The sequence below is a fragment of the Macaca fascicularis genome, chromosome 5, assembly GCF_037993035.2.
Source record: "Macaca fascicularis isolate 582-1 chromosome 5, T2T-MFA8v1.1".
Classification (NCBI taxonomy): Eukaryota; Metazoa; Chordata; class Mammalia; order Primates; family Cercopithecidae; genus Macaca; species Macaca fascicularis.
In genome coordinates this window covers 170286150-170298989 of record NC_088379.1, presented here as the reverse complement: position 1 = coordinate 170298989, position 12840 = coordinate 170286150, and the positions used below count along the sequence as shown (strand labels likewise).

General features: G+C 39.4%; 1 protein-coding gene across 1 annotated transcript in view; it reads right to left on the bottom strand.

The window, feature by feature from the left end:
• CPE (carboxypeptidase E) overlaps nt 1-12296 on the bottom strand; it is a 122077-nt gene extending 109781 nt beyond the window's left edge. The window contains exon 1 of the mRNA XM_045393027.2: nt 11844-12296. Coding sequence (XP_045248962.1) covers nt 11844-12150 — 307 coding nt within the window. The 5' untranslated portion in view covers nt 12151-12296. The remainder of the gene's footprint in view (nt 1-11843) is intronic.
• Nucleotides 12297-12840: the final 544 nt, after the last annotated feature.

The following is a 12840-nucleotide window of genomic DNA, read 5'->3' as shown; positions in this document are numbered from 1 at the left end:
CCTTATACTACTGTCTTTATGGAGTCCATGAATGCATTACCTTTGTCCAGTGAATTTTTGAAAAAATATTAACAAGTCTCAATCTTCTGTACATTCATTTAAGAAACGCATTCTCATTGATTCACTTTCCCCATACACAGAGGCCACAGAATTATAGTATCCAATGAATGCAGCTTCAATGTTAAAATAGTAACAGCAACAAGAATAAGAATTTTAAAACTTTTCAGGAAAAATACCTCGTACTGAATTGATGTCCCTGAAAATTAGGTGTAATTTTTTAAGATACAGTTTGTGCAAATTGAAATAGACTCAAAGGAAAAGGGAAAATGTTTGTTAAAATAGCATAAGGTGCCCTCACTCCCATCTATCCAGTAATCTGAATCCCCTATTTTAAAAAAGCATACTCAGAAGTCTAGAAACAATAGAAAAGGATCTCAAAAATATTAAAAATATCACATAGTTCATGTTTTTCACTGCTGGAGAGAAACCTAGAGTTGTCCTCAACACACAACCTAACAATTTAGACACACGAGTAAAATGAATATACTCTTTTAATGAAGTTTCTCATGTTCACTCCATAGTTAACTAGTGGAGAGGAAATTAGAAATTGAAATAGTTTTGACAAGTACAGTAAAAAATGTGTGTTATTCATACATATGAAAATATAAAAACGCTACTAATCCCAATGCTACACTGACCAGTGGAACACCGAAACTAACCCGTTATGGACATTGGGGAGACCATTCTAAGTATTTAATAACATTCAACGCAGAGGTTATTCTAATTTGAAGAAGGCTAATTTGAGGAAAGCTTATAGAATTCTTCCTATGCATTAACACATAGAAGCATTTTTGTCAGGTATTTTGCACATGTTCAACACCTCTAAAGTTTTCTGCAGCTCAAGCATTTGGAGTCAAGAAATGGCAGCAAAAATTCTTCCAGAGGAGGAAGCCTCCTTATTTTAAGTACTGAGTGTGACCCATTGTATGGAGAAATTAATGTTAAATGCAAGAACAGAATGAGGACCTGCATCTCACTGAGGAGACTGAAGGCAACACAGAACCAGGGCTCAATACAGAAAAAACCAGAACAAGAAATACGACCAGCCTAGTGTGGAACATTAACATAAGACCCAGTTGGTGACAAAACATACATGCCAAGCACTGTGGATACAATAATTAATCTGCCAAAGATAGCCACCTCTCCTCAAGGTCACGGTTCTAAAAGGAAGGCAGAATTATGTATTGATGTAACTATTTGCCTTGCAGGTTGAGAAGCAGGTGTGCTTGCATGCATGTTAATGGTTTGGCAAAGTGTGTATAACTAGATCTGACATGTGTGTCATTCATTCTGAAGTGTTCACTCACTCATCACTTTCAACAACACATTGAGAACCTACTATAGACCTGACAGATGCAGCAGATGGTCCACACTGAAATGTGCAGTCACTATCTTGATTCCAGAAGACAGACAAGTTTGAAAATGTCTCCTTAAGAAAATGAGAAGACATTTCACTTTATAATTTGGCAACTGTGAAAATTAAGCTCTGACATTATAAAATACGTCCTAAATCTAATTGAAATTATAATTTTCACTAGATGTTGGGACTTCTTCATTTATTGTGTTAGTGGCATTTAATAATATTTATTTGCCAAATACTTTTACAGAGTTTAATTTATAAATGGCCATTAAGTCACCTCAACCTTCTAACAGTTTTAGCATGTTTGGCTATGAAATTATTTCTCAAGAACTGTTCTCCAGGGAGAAAGACAACTCCAGCACAAGCAATACTTTAAGCCATGAAGTTGTAACCTATCTCTGAAGGTATCTGGTTAGCATTCTGTTGAAAGCAAAGGCAAAGTCAGCCCAACTGTTTAAAAACCCAGAGAACAACAATAGCCCAAGAAAACTTCCAGAAAAAAAAAATTCTTCAGAAATGATATTTTTACAAGAACCAACCACTCAGATTAAAGAAAAAACTCTCAATTCCTGAAAATAGCTATGAGTAGAAGTAAAAACAAGAAAAACAAGGGCTATTGTATAGATAGGAGTGAAGTCTATAAATACAAATAGTTAAACCAATTTGAAATTTAAAGCAAAGATGACTTCTACATTCACAATTATCTTGCCATCATCAAACCCTAGATAAAACCTATATGTCTAGATAGTATTTTAGTCTATTTAGCTACATAGTATCATTCATTATATATCTATGTAATAGTATTCACATGAGATTTATCTACATATATATTGTTATGGCTTTAGCATTTTCCCAAAACTGAATTTGACTCTTGAGAAAATACATGCAGCAGCTGATTTCTCTTTGTGTGAGCTGTATAATGGTCTTGTTGATTTTGTGGAGTTAATTCAGTTTCCAAAAGTGCATGAATTTAATTCCCCTGATGCTGGTTATGTTGAAAATCTGGCTTAACATTTACTGAGTTCCCACAATGAATAAGACTGGCTTCCTCTAGTAAACTTAAAGAAAAAAAATCTGTACTGAACAATGTCAAGATCTGAGACAAGTAAAAATGTTTGAGTAGGACTGTTGCACTTTAAAATCAGATGTCCAGCACTGCACCTAAAACATAAAAAGAACAAAAAGTATTGCATTTTGCAAATGTCTTTAACATTTTCAATAGTTTCCGCTACAGATATTGCCTTTGTATTTGCTACATTAAGAATAGAATAGAGAAGCCTTCAACCCCTGCATCATATGCAGCAGGCATTTTGCAGAATCAAGTAATGTATCCACTGGTTATACAGCATGCAATATAAGCTCGATGTGTGTGAAAGAGTGAATCCAAAGCAAAAAATGAAATAACACATTTCAAGAAATACAATGGCGTTGCCTCAAAGGCTGACCAGCAGGTAAAGTAAAATGGCATGGACATAGTAGGTGTGCATTAAATACTCCCTAAATTACATTAAAATTATTAGTTCTATTTAAAAAGGCCTATATTTTCATCTCGGAAAGTTAATTTCAGTGTGGAATGACACACAGTAATATTTTACAAAAGTTATGAAGAAAGGTTATTTTAGAAATTACCACTTGGCTAAAAAAAGAAAAGGAAAAAGGGTATTCAGGACATGGGTCAGGAAGATGACAATACAATCTTTATATTGAAGTTTCACTATGCTAAACTCAAGGCTAAAAGTTGTGATTTGTGCACGTTTTGAGCAGAGTTCTAGAAATAAGCTATTTCTTGGAGAAACATTGCACAATGGTAGTGAATAGCAGCTGCATAGTGAAGGAAAGATTTTATGATTTTAAATACTTTCTCCTATATAGGAAGAGAAATTGGATAGGTCCAATCAGTCAGCATCACTTTGGGATCTGAACATATGAGGAGTTACCTGCATTGAGCAAATAAATGCGATAATTATTGTTCCTTCCAATTACCTTGACATACATAACTACAGCAAGAAATTTTGGGGGGCCAGGAGCAGTGGCTCATGCCTGTAATCCCAGGACTTTGGGAGGCCAGGGTGGGCAGATCACCTGAGGTCGGAAGTTCAAGACCAGCCTGACCAACATGGAGGTTTTTCATTTTTTGTTTTTTGTTTTGAAAGAGTCTCGCTTGTCACCCAGGCTGGAGTACAGTGGTGTGATCTCAGCTCACCACAACCTCCACCTCCAGGTTCAAGCGATTCTCCTGTCTCAGCCTCCTGAGTAGCTGCGATTACAGGCATGCGCCACCACAGCCGGCTAATTTTTGTATTTTTAGTAGAGACGGGGTTTCACCATATTGGTCAGGCTGGTCTCGAACTCCCGACTTCATGATCCTCCTGCCTTGGCCTCCCAAAGTGCTGGGATTACAGGTGTGAGACACCACGCCCAGCCAGCAAGAGGTTTTTTAGCAACCTGAATTTAAAAGTTATATTCAGGTTTATTTAGAAAATAAACAATTTGCATCCATTTTTAAAATAATCAGCCTTTGTTTGAAATGAAATGTCTTCAAATGAGGGGATTCTTTTTATTATAGAACTATGATGTTTAGCAATGAGGTTGATAGTAAACAGATTTCTGTAGAAAACAAAATATTTACCAGTAGTGGAAAGTTGTTCCATGGTGTATTATCATAAGTAATTCATTTATCTTTAAGAGCCATCTCTTTAATACTCCACATGTGCCACCCTACTCTTCAAAGATTACTCATCTGGGGACAGTTAAAGAAGTGAGTAAATCATTTGAAAATCGTAAAAGACACTAGTAACACGAACAGGCTCTTCTCTTGGGCCGTGTTTTATTAGAAAGACCTGGCAGTTAGATCACTTACAAAACACCGTACCCTAAATGTTCAAAGAAAGAGAAACCTTCACAGAGCAATGGACTCATGGCAATCCCAGTAATTAATGAGAAGGGAAGAAAGGGCAAATTTAAATATGTTTCAAATTTAAGTTCATTTGAACCATCACCTAGCTCGGATAAACCTCCTCCTCTTGGCATTTCAGAGTGCACAATTTGAATACCATTTCACGAGTAAAAGGAAAATGAAAACAGGAGATGCCTATCTTCCGTGTTAAAAACAAGCACACAGTTCTTAGTTTGCAACACTCGGGTCTCATGCAGAGTTTTTAAAGGTCAAAATTTTACTAAATCAATGCTTACCAATTATCTTTAAAATGTTTATTTAACACTTAAAAAGCAGTTTAACTTTCTAAAATGTCTGAAGACTCTTCTCTTCCAAAAGCAAGAGAGCCCCTTACTAGTCCAGTTACATGAGACAACAGACACAGCAAGTTCAGCACTGAAACTTGAAAAGACATGTTATTCACGTTGGTGTATTTCTCCATTATGCAAAACTGGATTCAGCGCACACAAAAAATAAGCATATGCAAAAGAGAAGTACCATTTCTATCCTTTCTTGTTATCACACTTCTGGCATGCTAATGTGCATGATGTCAACATCGACCAACATGGCTTTGTTTTATGATATGCATTTTTGCCTATTTGAGAAACTTCATTTATTCAAAAATATTCACTGAGTGGCCACTATGTCCCAAGCATAATACTAGACATTTGGGATTAAAATATATATATATAAACAAAATACAATCCCAGAGCACAAGAAGCTACAGGAGCTATAGGAGCTTCTTATAGTCCAGGATTGTATTTTGTCTATATATTTATCCCATGTAGACCAACAATGGAAAATGCCATAATGAGGTAATAATAATTGTTGCCACATATTGAATTAAGAACTTTATATTTACCACCTCATTTAATCATGACGTTATTGTCGTTTCATAGGTGATGAATTTGGGAGGTAGAGAGAAGTTAATGGACTTGCCCAGGGACACTCAGCTAAAAATAAGAAGCCTCGGGATTTGAGCTCAAGTCCCCTGACATCAAAGTCCACGCTGTAATTCTTTACATGACAGCTCTCCAAAGAAAAATGGAAGCATAAAGAAAGAATCCCAGTAGGGGCAAGAGAGTTAGGGAGCCAGGAGAAAGGAGGTTTCAAAGAGCTTTTGCTTCTGCTGAGACTGTAAAAGACTAAGTTAGTCAGGACCTGAGCAGTTTCATCATAAATTCTTTAGGAAAATAAGTCAGATTGCCAGTGAAAATGTTGATATTGCCCTAGATTTATTTGGCTACCTAAAGAAACAACCTTAAAGACATACTCAAATACTGTCGCACACTTTGTTCCTATTGAGTGACGCTTGCTTGATTCAAGCTTGCTTGATTATTGTTCATCATCATGTCAAACTGAAGAAAAGCAAGAATGTCCCACATTTTAAAATTGATAAAAGGCAAACAGGCAGGGTGTAGTGGCTCACACCTGTAGTCCCAGCTATTCAGGAGGGTGAGAAGGGACACACCTTGAGCCCTAGAGTTCAAGGCTGCAATGAGCGATGATCGTGCCACTTCACTCTAGCCTGGGTGACACAGCAAGACCCCATCTCAAAAAACAAAAAGCAAACATGTACACAAAAAACCGTGAGAAGAGGGAAAAAGTCCTTCAGGGCTATCAACTAGGCCTGTGCAACAGCATCCTAACAGGAAAGCATGCGGCAGGATTGGTGGAGGCAGATCTCACATGGCAACGCAGCCAAGAGTGCCTACTCTAAATGACCTTAAAGGGCATGGAGCACAGTTTCCAGACCAACTGAAAGTAAGAAAAGAATATTTACAAATTAGCGTTTCTTCTTCATAACTAGATGTAAGCAGCTCCATGAAATGTGTTTCTATATACTACACTACTTTGGCCTCATAGCGATCCTGTGAGTTCTGAGTTCTTAACATATTCCCATTTCATACACAAGGAAAAGAGGTGAACAAAAGTTAAAAGCATGAAGTTATTTAACAGTAAAAGAATTGTGAGGCGTTTGTGTAACTTTAATCATTTTCATCAAAATGATTTGTCCTTTTCAGCTCCATAAGACAGGGAGAGAAAAAAGCAAACAAACAAAATTATTTCTCCTCTGCCTCATTGCCTCAGCATCATGCTCTGATTCTAAGCATAACTTAAAAGCCTACTCTACATAAACCACTATACTAGCTGTTTATGGAGGAAAAAAATGGAAAACATATGTTCCCTACCCCTGAAGAGCTCCCTGTATGAGGCCCTCTGCTGAAGAATTGCCAAATGAATCATTTTTTTCTTTGTTCTACATCCAGTCTCATGTGACAAATGAATATTTAACACTATGATAAAGAATGATTATGGGCTAATGCTGTGTTTCTCATGCTAGTGTAACACTAGTTCCAAGATAGGCTGCCTTTTTTATTGTTGCTGTCGTTGTTGTTGTTGTTGTTGTTGTTGTTGTTGTTATTTTGTTTCTGAGATAGGGTCTCGTTCTGTCGCCCAGGCTGGAGTGCAGTGGTATGATCATGGCTAACTGTAACCTCAAACTCCTGGGCTCAATCACCCTCCCAAGCCTCCCAAGTAGCTGGGACTACAGGCAAATGCTACCATGCCCAGCTAATTCTATTTTTTTTGTAGAGACAGGATCTCATGATGTTGCCTAGGCAGAACTCGAACTCCTAGCCTTAAGCATTCCTCCCACCTCAACCAGGTGTGAGCCACCATACCAGGCCTCCTTTTTTTACCAAAAAAAAAAAAAAAAGAAGAAGAAGCGGGAGAGAAGGAAATCCCATGGTAAAAGGCTGGGAAATCTTATATAGTACGCATCTACCTTGGAGATTTGAAACATACATTAGCCTATTAAGAGCTCTGTTAAGTCTTTCAATAAACAAACTTGCTTATCTTTGTTTACATAATACCTATCAAACCATGCTGAATATATGTTCTATGAAATATACTTTGAGAAAAGCTGGGTTAATGTGTCACCCCTTACAAGAGCTATTTCGTATTTGTTAATATTTAGAAATAGGATTTCACCCTTATGGCAAGCCGGTAAGGGAGTTACTAGCAAATGAGTCATCTGCCACTTCTCAAATCCGTTGTCATAGAAAGCTGCCTCTTTTGTCTGAGCAAAAGCTATCATGTAGGGGCAAGCCCAACTTGCCTTCTCTTCCATTAACCAATCACAAATCAATCAAGAACATCACTTCTGGCAAAAGCTGTGTTGACTCACTCAGATCTAAAAATAACTCTTGACCATGTGTGGTAGGTCTAGATTCTTCTCTAGGATCTAACATGTATCTTCACGAATTTTAAGGTGTTATTTAGTTGTAATCATTTGCCACTAATACATACTAATCTGCTATAAAGAGAGGCCAGACAAATAATAAAAACCCCCACTTCTCTTTTTCAAGTTGTGTGGAAACTTTGCCAGCATTAAACGTTCCATCACAATATTTGGCAAATGCATACTGGCATTTATACACTTTAAATTTTAACAGATTCAGAGAGGAATACGTCCAAAATAATCATTCCAGCCTTTGAGAAAGAAAAATCCTGCTCTAAAGAATGTTTTTGAGATAGCGTTTTAGCTATAAATCAGATTTACTTCCCAAAAGCAATCTTGAACTACATGTAAAAGAAATAGTGTTTTAAGCAAATTAATCTTAACTCATATTTAACTCTGGGTGGAGTGGTCTGGGAACACAGAATCCATTACTTAGACTTAAGTTAACAAAGGTTTCTTTTATGAGTACTGTATTTCGATGATGGATATATATGCCTGGGAAGGCATATGTTTGGGTTTGAATACATGAGTCCTTAAGCATGGAAATAAGAAAAAATTATAAAATATAAGTAAAACGAAAGAAAAAATGGGAAAAAGACCATGCCTAGAAGGTATGATATCTAATGGGGACATATCTGAGCACTTAGAATCACCCCTAGCCTAGTCTAAGCTCATTCTTCATCCCAGTTCCAAATGGGCCACAAACACTAACTCCCAGTGTAGAGGAAATCCATCTGGGGTCCAGACTTAACAATGTCTGAGGAGATGAGACCAATGACAGGACCATTTGTGATTCTGCTCATTAAAATTGGCTGCTACTCGCAACCCTCTCTCAACAGATTCTTGCAGACCTCAGAAGTGATACAAAATGATGACTGAGATCCAACATTCAGCTGGTCAGCAATCAAGCTGATTCCTAAGATGTCATCACAGAATAGGTTTGGCTATTCCTTGATGACCAATTCAAAATGCAATTTGCTTTGCCATTTGATGAATTCAAATGTTGAACATCTTGCAAAGAGAGCCATTTTCAGAAGATAAGCTCAACTACACCCCCACGTCCTGTATCAAGCATGTATAAAGATCACTTCTTTCTGCTCAGGAAGAGAGTTAATTGTATCAACAAACATTTCTGTCCAAAAACTGCTAGTCTAACTAAGTAAACGTCTAGCTTGCCGATTCCACCACAAGAAAGGGCTTTATGTGCGTATTGTGTTTTATTTCGTTGGAGTTCTTCTGTTATGTTTTATTTTGTTGGAGTTCTTCTGTTACGACAACTAAATTCTTAGAAATCCACTGTTTTTTTTTTTTTAATGTTCAGAAAAAGAATCTAGATTAAGAAAACTTATCAACAAATCTGACACCTCTCTTGCTGGAAAATAAAACGAACGTGAGCCACTTCACCTCAAAATTTCAGTCAAGTAAACACACTAGTTAAGTTCAATATTATTTCCTAAAGCTGAATCAGAATGTTATTTCAAGCCAAAAAATAAGGTTCTTAAAAGGTGAAAATAGTTAAGGCAGTTGGCCCTTTTTCAAAAGCAGGGGTCCTAGTGAAGACAGATATCTATACCAGCTATTTCGGAATTTGTCAATGTCAACAAACTGTACAGTTCCTGTCTTTTGTCATCCATTCTTCAATAATCCAGTTTCCCTGAAATGTTGACCCTACTGTCTTTTTCTCCAGTCCTCCTAAAGCCAATCTTGCAGCCTCACATACCTTTATGCTGTTCTTCAACCTCCCAATTCTCTATTCCCCTCAGGGCAAGGGACTATCTTCTGTGTTATCTTCTATGGGCTGTGCAGAGGCACAACTCATAGAGGCCCGGTCCACCTTGAGTACACAGGTGCTCAAAAGAAAAAAAGAACACTGAGTGAACCCACTTGTACCTCAGAAGAAGTATAATATTCCTTTTTACTTCTTAAAATAGTTTAATCTAAAAGAAACTGAAAGGCCATCTAAGAATGGTGAACATCTTCCTTTATCCACATTTACCTGAAGTTAATTCACACAAGCACCATCAAACTTGTACACTGATCAGATCTCTACATTTACTAGTTTCCTGAAGATTTCTAATCTATATGACCCTCATAAAAGGTGATCGAGGGGGATATCACCCTTGTAGTTTTGTTAGCGTTGGTTTCTAATAGTTTATTTCTACTTTTAAAAATACAAGGGACATAGACACTTTGTATTCTATTAGTAATACCGTAGACTTAGAGTCTCCTTCATTTAAAAAGGAATGGTAAAGTACATATTGTACAACACTTCCAAGTTTGTCTCTGTGAGAGGAATTCAATCAATGTATTTTGTATGTATGAGGAATAAAACATTTTATTTTAATTCACTGTGTTATGTAGCTATTGATGGATTCATTTTTTCCATACTGCATATTCAGTATTTTTCCATAATGTAGATTATTTCATAATGTGGATTCAAGCCCGCTGTGTGCCAAACATGAGCTGGGTTCTGGAGTCAGGGTCCCCACTTCACAAAGCTTGCAATCTAAAAGAAGGATTTGCAAACCTTGATGAACTATATATTCCAGATACTTAAGCAAAGGAATCATTGTTTTCATTTTCTAAAGCATATCACATTCTAAGAGTAATACCACTTTAAAATTTTATTTCCAAATTTGAAACACCAAAAAGTTAAACATTAGCTTTCATATAATCTCTCTGAAGTAACAATGCAGAAAACTCTGGGATCAATCTACAAAATAGAGTAACAAAGGGTTTTCATTAAGAAGGCAGCAGGAGAGTCACAAATACTTACATTAGCTTTAACTGTGCCTAGGATGTCTTGGCTTTGATTATTGGATTTAGCTGAAAATCAGTTATCACATTTAAAATTTTTCCCTATCTTCAGCTAACAGTATGAAACTAAGTTTCAAAATGTCCAATCCTACATGCTGAATCCTGCCAGATAGAGTAGTTAATATTAAATGTTTTCTAGGATCTGATCTTAGAATTTTGACAGCAAACTTACACAAACCTTTTTTTCTTATATTATTTGAAGGTAAGAAATATTTCCTGAAGATTTATTCTTGATCAACCTATCTACTATACATTTGAAGATCAAAATGTCTACTGATCGCCTATTTTAATCCTTTCTCAGTTTGGTTCTTATGCATCATTATAAAACTACTCTGGCCCTTCAATGAGAATTTTTAGCCTACTTTTCTTGCTTGCTTTGTCATTAAACAAAAATTAAGCATCCCATGCTGATATCATTAGCACAGATTACTTTAACCATACCTTGATTATCAGAAGACCAGGCCCGAATTATTTCCTAAGCAGAAACATAATGAAAAAAAGTCCCAAGAACATTTTTAAATACCTCTTTATTAATACTAAATGCATCACAATTAACATAAATCAAAACGTGCTTTAACATACTCCTAGGAAAGATGAATACAGATGGTTATTCAGGAACATCAGTTGGAATAAAGACCCCATCACAAACTATTCATCTCAAATGGTTATAGCATAGAAAATGGAATACTCCTTTTCCCTTGGAAAGGCCTTGTGCCGTTTCAAAATCTGAACGTCAGTCAGAAACCACTTTTCACCCTGGTAGGAGGAGGGGGTCCGACGTGTCTGCATACACCACCACCCCAGATTGGCAATATCCCTAAGATTCCCCGAGCATCCACAGCAGCGAGTGTACCTAATACTATGCACTCACAGGTAGAGATGGGTACACAGAGCCAATAAACTGGTCCTCTGGAAATTAGAGAAAAAAATGAGAAATAACTCGTTCTCCTTGCCTCTAAATCACTGCCTTCTGCACCTTATCTTTCTACTCATGTCAGCACAGAAGACCAACCCTCCTTGCTGGGGACTCGCAATCATTCCTTTGGTTTTTTCACCCAGCAAAGTGAGAACGACCGCTAGGGTTGCGTGCGTCAGGATTTGTTTTTTCCGTATTGCTACCCCCCACCCCCCGCCACCCCAGCCTCCCAAAACCTATACTCACTAGAGGGTGGGCTAAGGTCTGGGAAGATGGGCTTGGGGCTGAGCGGATGGGACGGAAAAGCAGAAATTGGGTCCCTGGCACTGTTAAGTCGGGTTCTTCCCCATTTCCATCCCTCCCTCCACTTCCCACCTTCCACCTTAGATACCTTTTACCAAGAAGCCCCCCTGGGCCCATCCCTCCCTCCTTCCCCCACCACCAGCAGTCCCACCCTCTGCCGCCCGCCCTCCGGGATGCCCCCAAGGCTGTCAGGGGGCAGCACCCTTACCAGGCTCATGGACGCCAGGGTTGTCGGATAGCTCGATGACCAGGAGCTCCCGGCCCTCGAAGCTGCGCCCCACCGTGTAAATCCTGCTGATGGCGGTGCACTGCAGCCACACGGACACGAGCGCCTCGCGCAGCTCGGGGTAGCGGTGGTACTCGAAGGAGATGCCGTCCTCCTGCTGCAGCCGCCGGCGCCGCCTCATGCCGGCCGCGGGAGCCCCGGGCTCCTGGGCTTCGGCGCCCAGGAGCCACCCGCAGGCAGCCAATGCCCCGCACAGAGCCAGCAGCGCGCGGCCCCCTCGCCCAGCCATCACTGCGCTCTGCCGCCGCCGGCCGTGCCTTCCTACGCGGGCGGCCTCTTTTGTCTGCCCGGACCTGGGCTTAGCCGGCCGGCGCTGCTGGGGGCGGCGGCAAGTTCCGCACCAGCCTCCACTCGCCTCACCTTCCCCGGTTGAATGAGTGTCAGCCCGCGCACTGGGGCCACCCAGAGGAGAGGGGCGAAGCCGCGGCTCCGCGGGCTGCACTACTGGCCGCGGAGCCCAGGGGAGCTGCAGGAGAAACCACTGCGAGGAGGGGGCCGGCGGAGAGCGAGACGGGCCGGCGTGGATTTGGGAGGGCTGCTGGCGTTATTTATTGGCTCGGAACCACGTCAACAGCCAAATGGCGTCCGGGACGACGCAGGTGAAATGACAGCTAAGGTCTGGGGTTCGGGAACGTTACTGTCATTGAGACACCCATGACCCACCCACGTCACTGCGTATGGAAAAAATATTCTTGTATTGTTACTGGAGCCTTTTAAAGGGACATCTATTCCAAGCCTTCCAGTTTCCATCTTGATGCACCAAGAATTAGAGAATATTCCAGAAAAAAAGGAAGTATTGGCAGCCACTTGCCATCTCCTGATGCGTCTTTCATAACTGTATCAAGAGTCCAAACACAAACCCAAGAGTTGGGTTTTCATTTCTTGGAAAGTCTTGCTGGAAATCAGAACATTAAGTGCT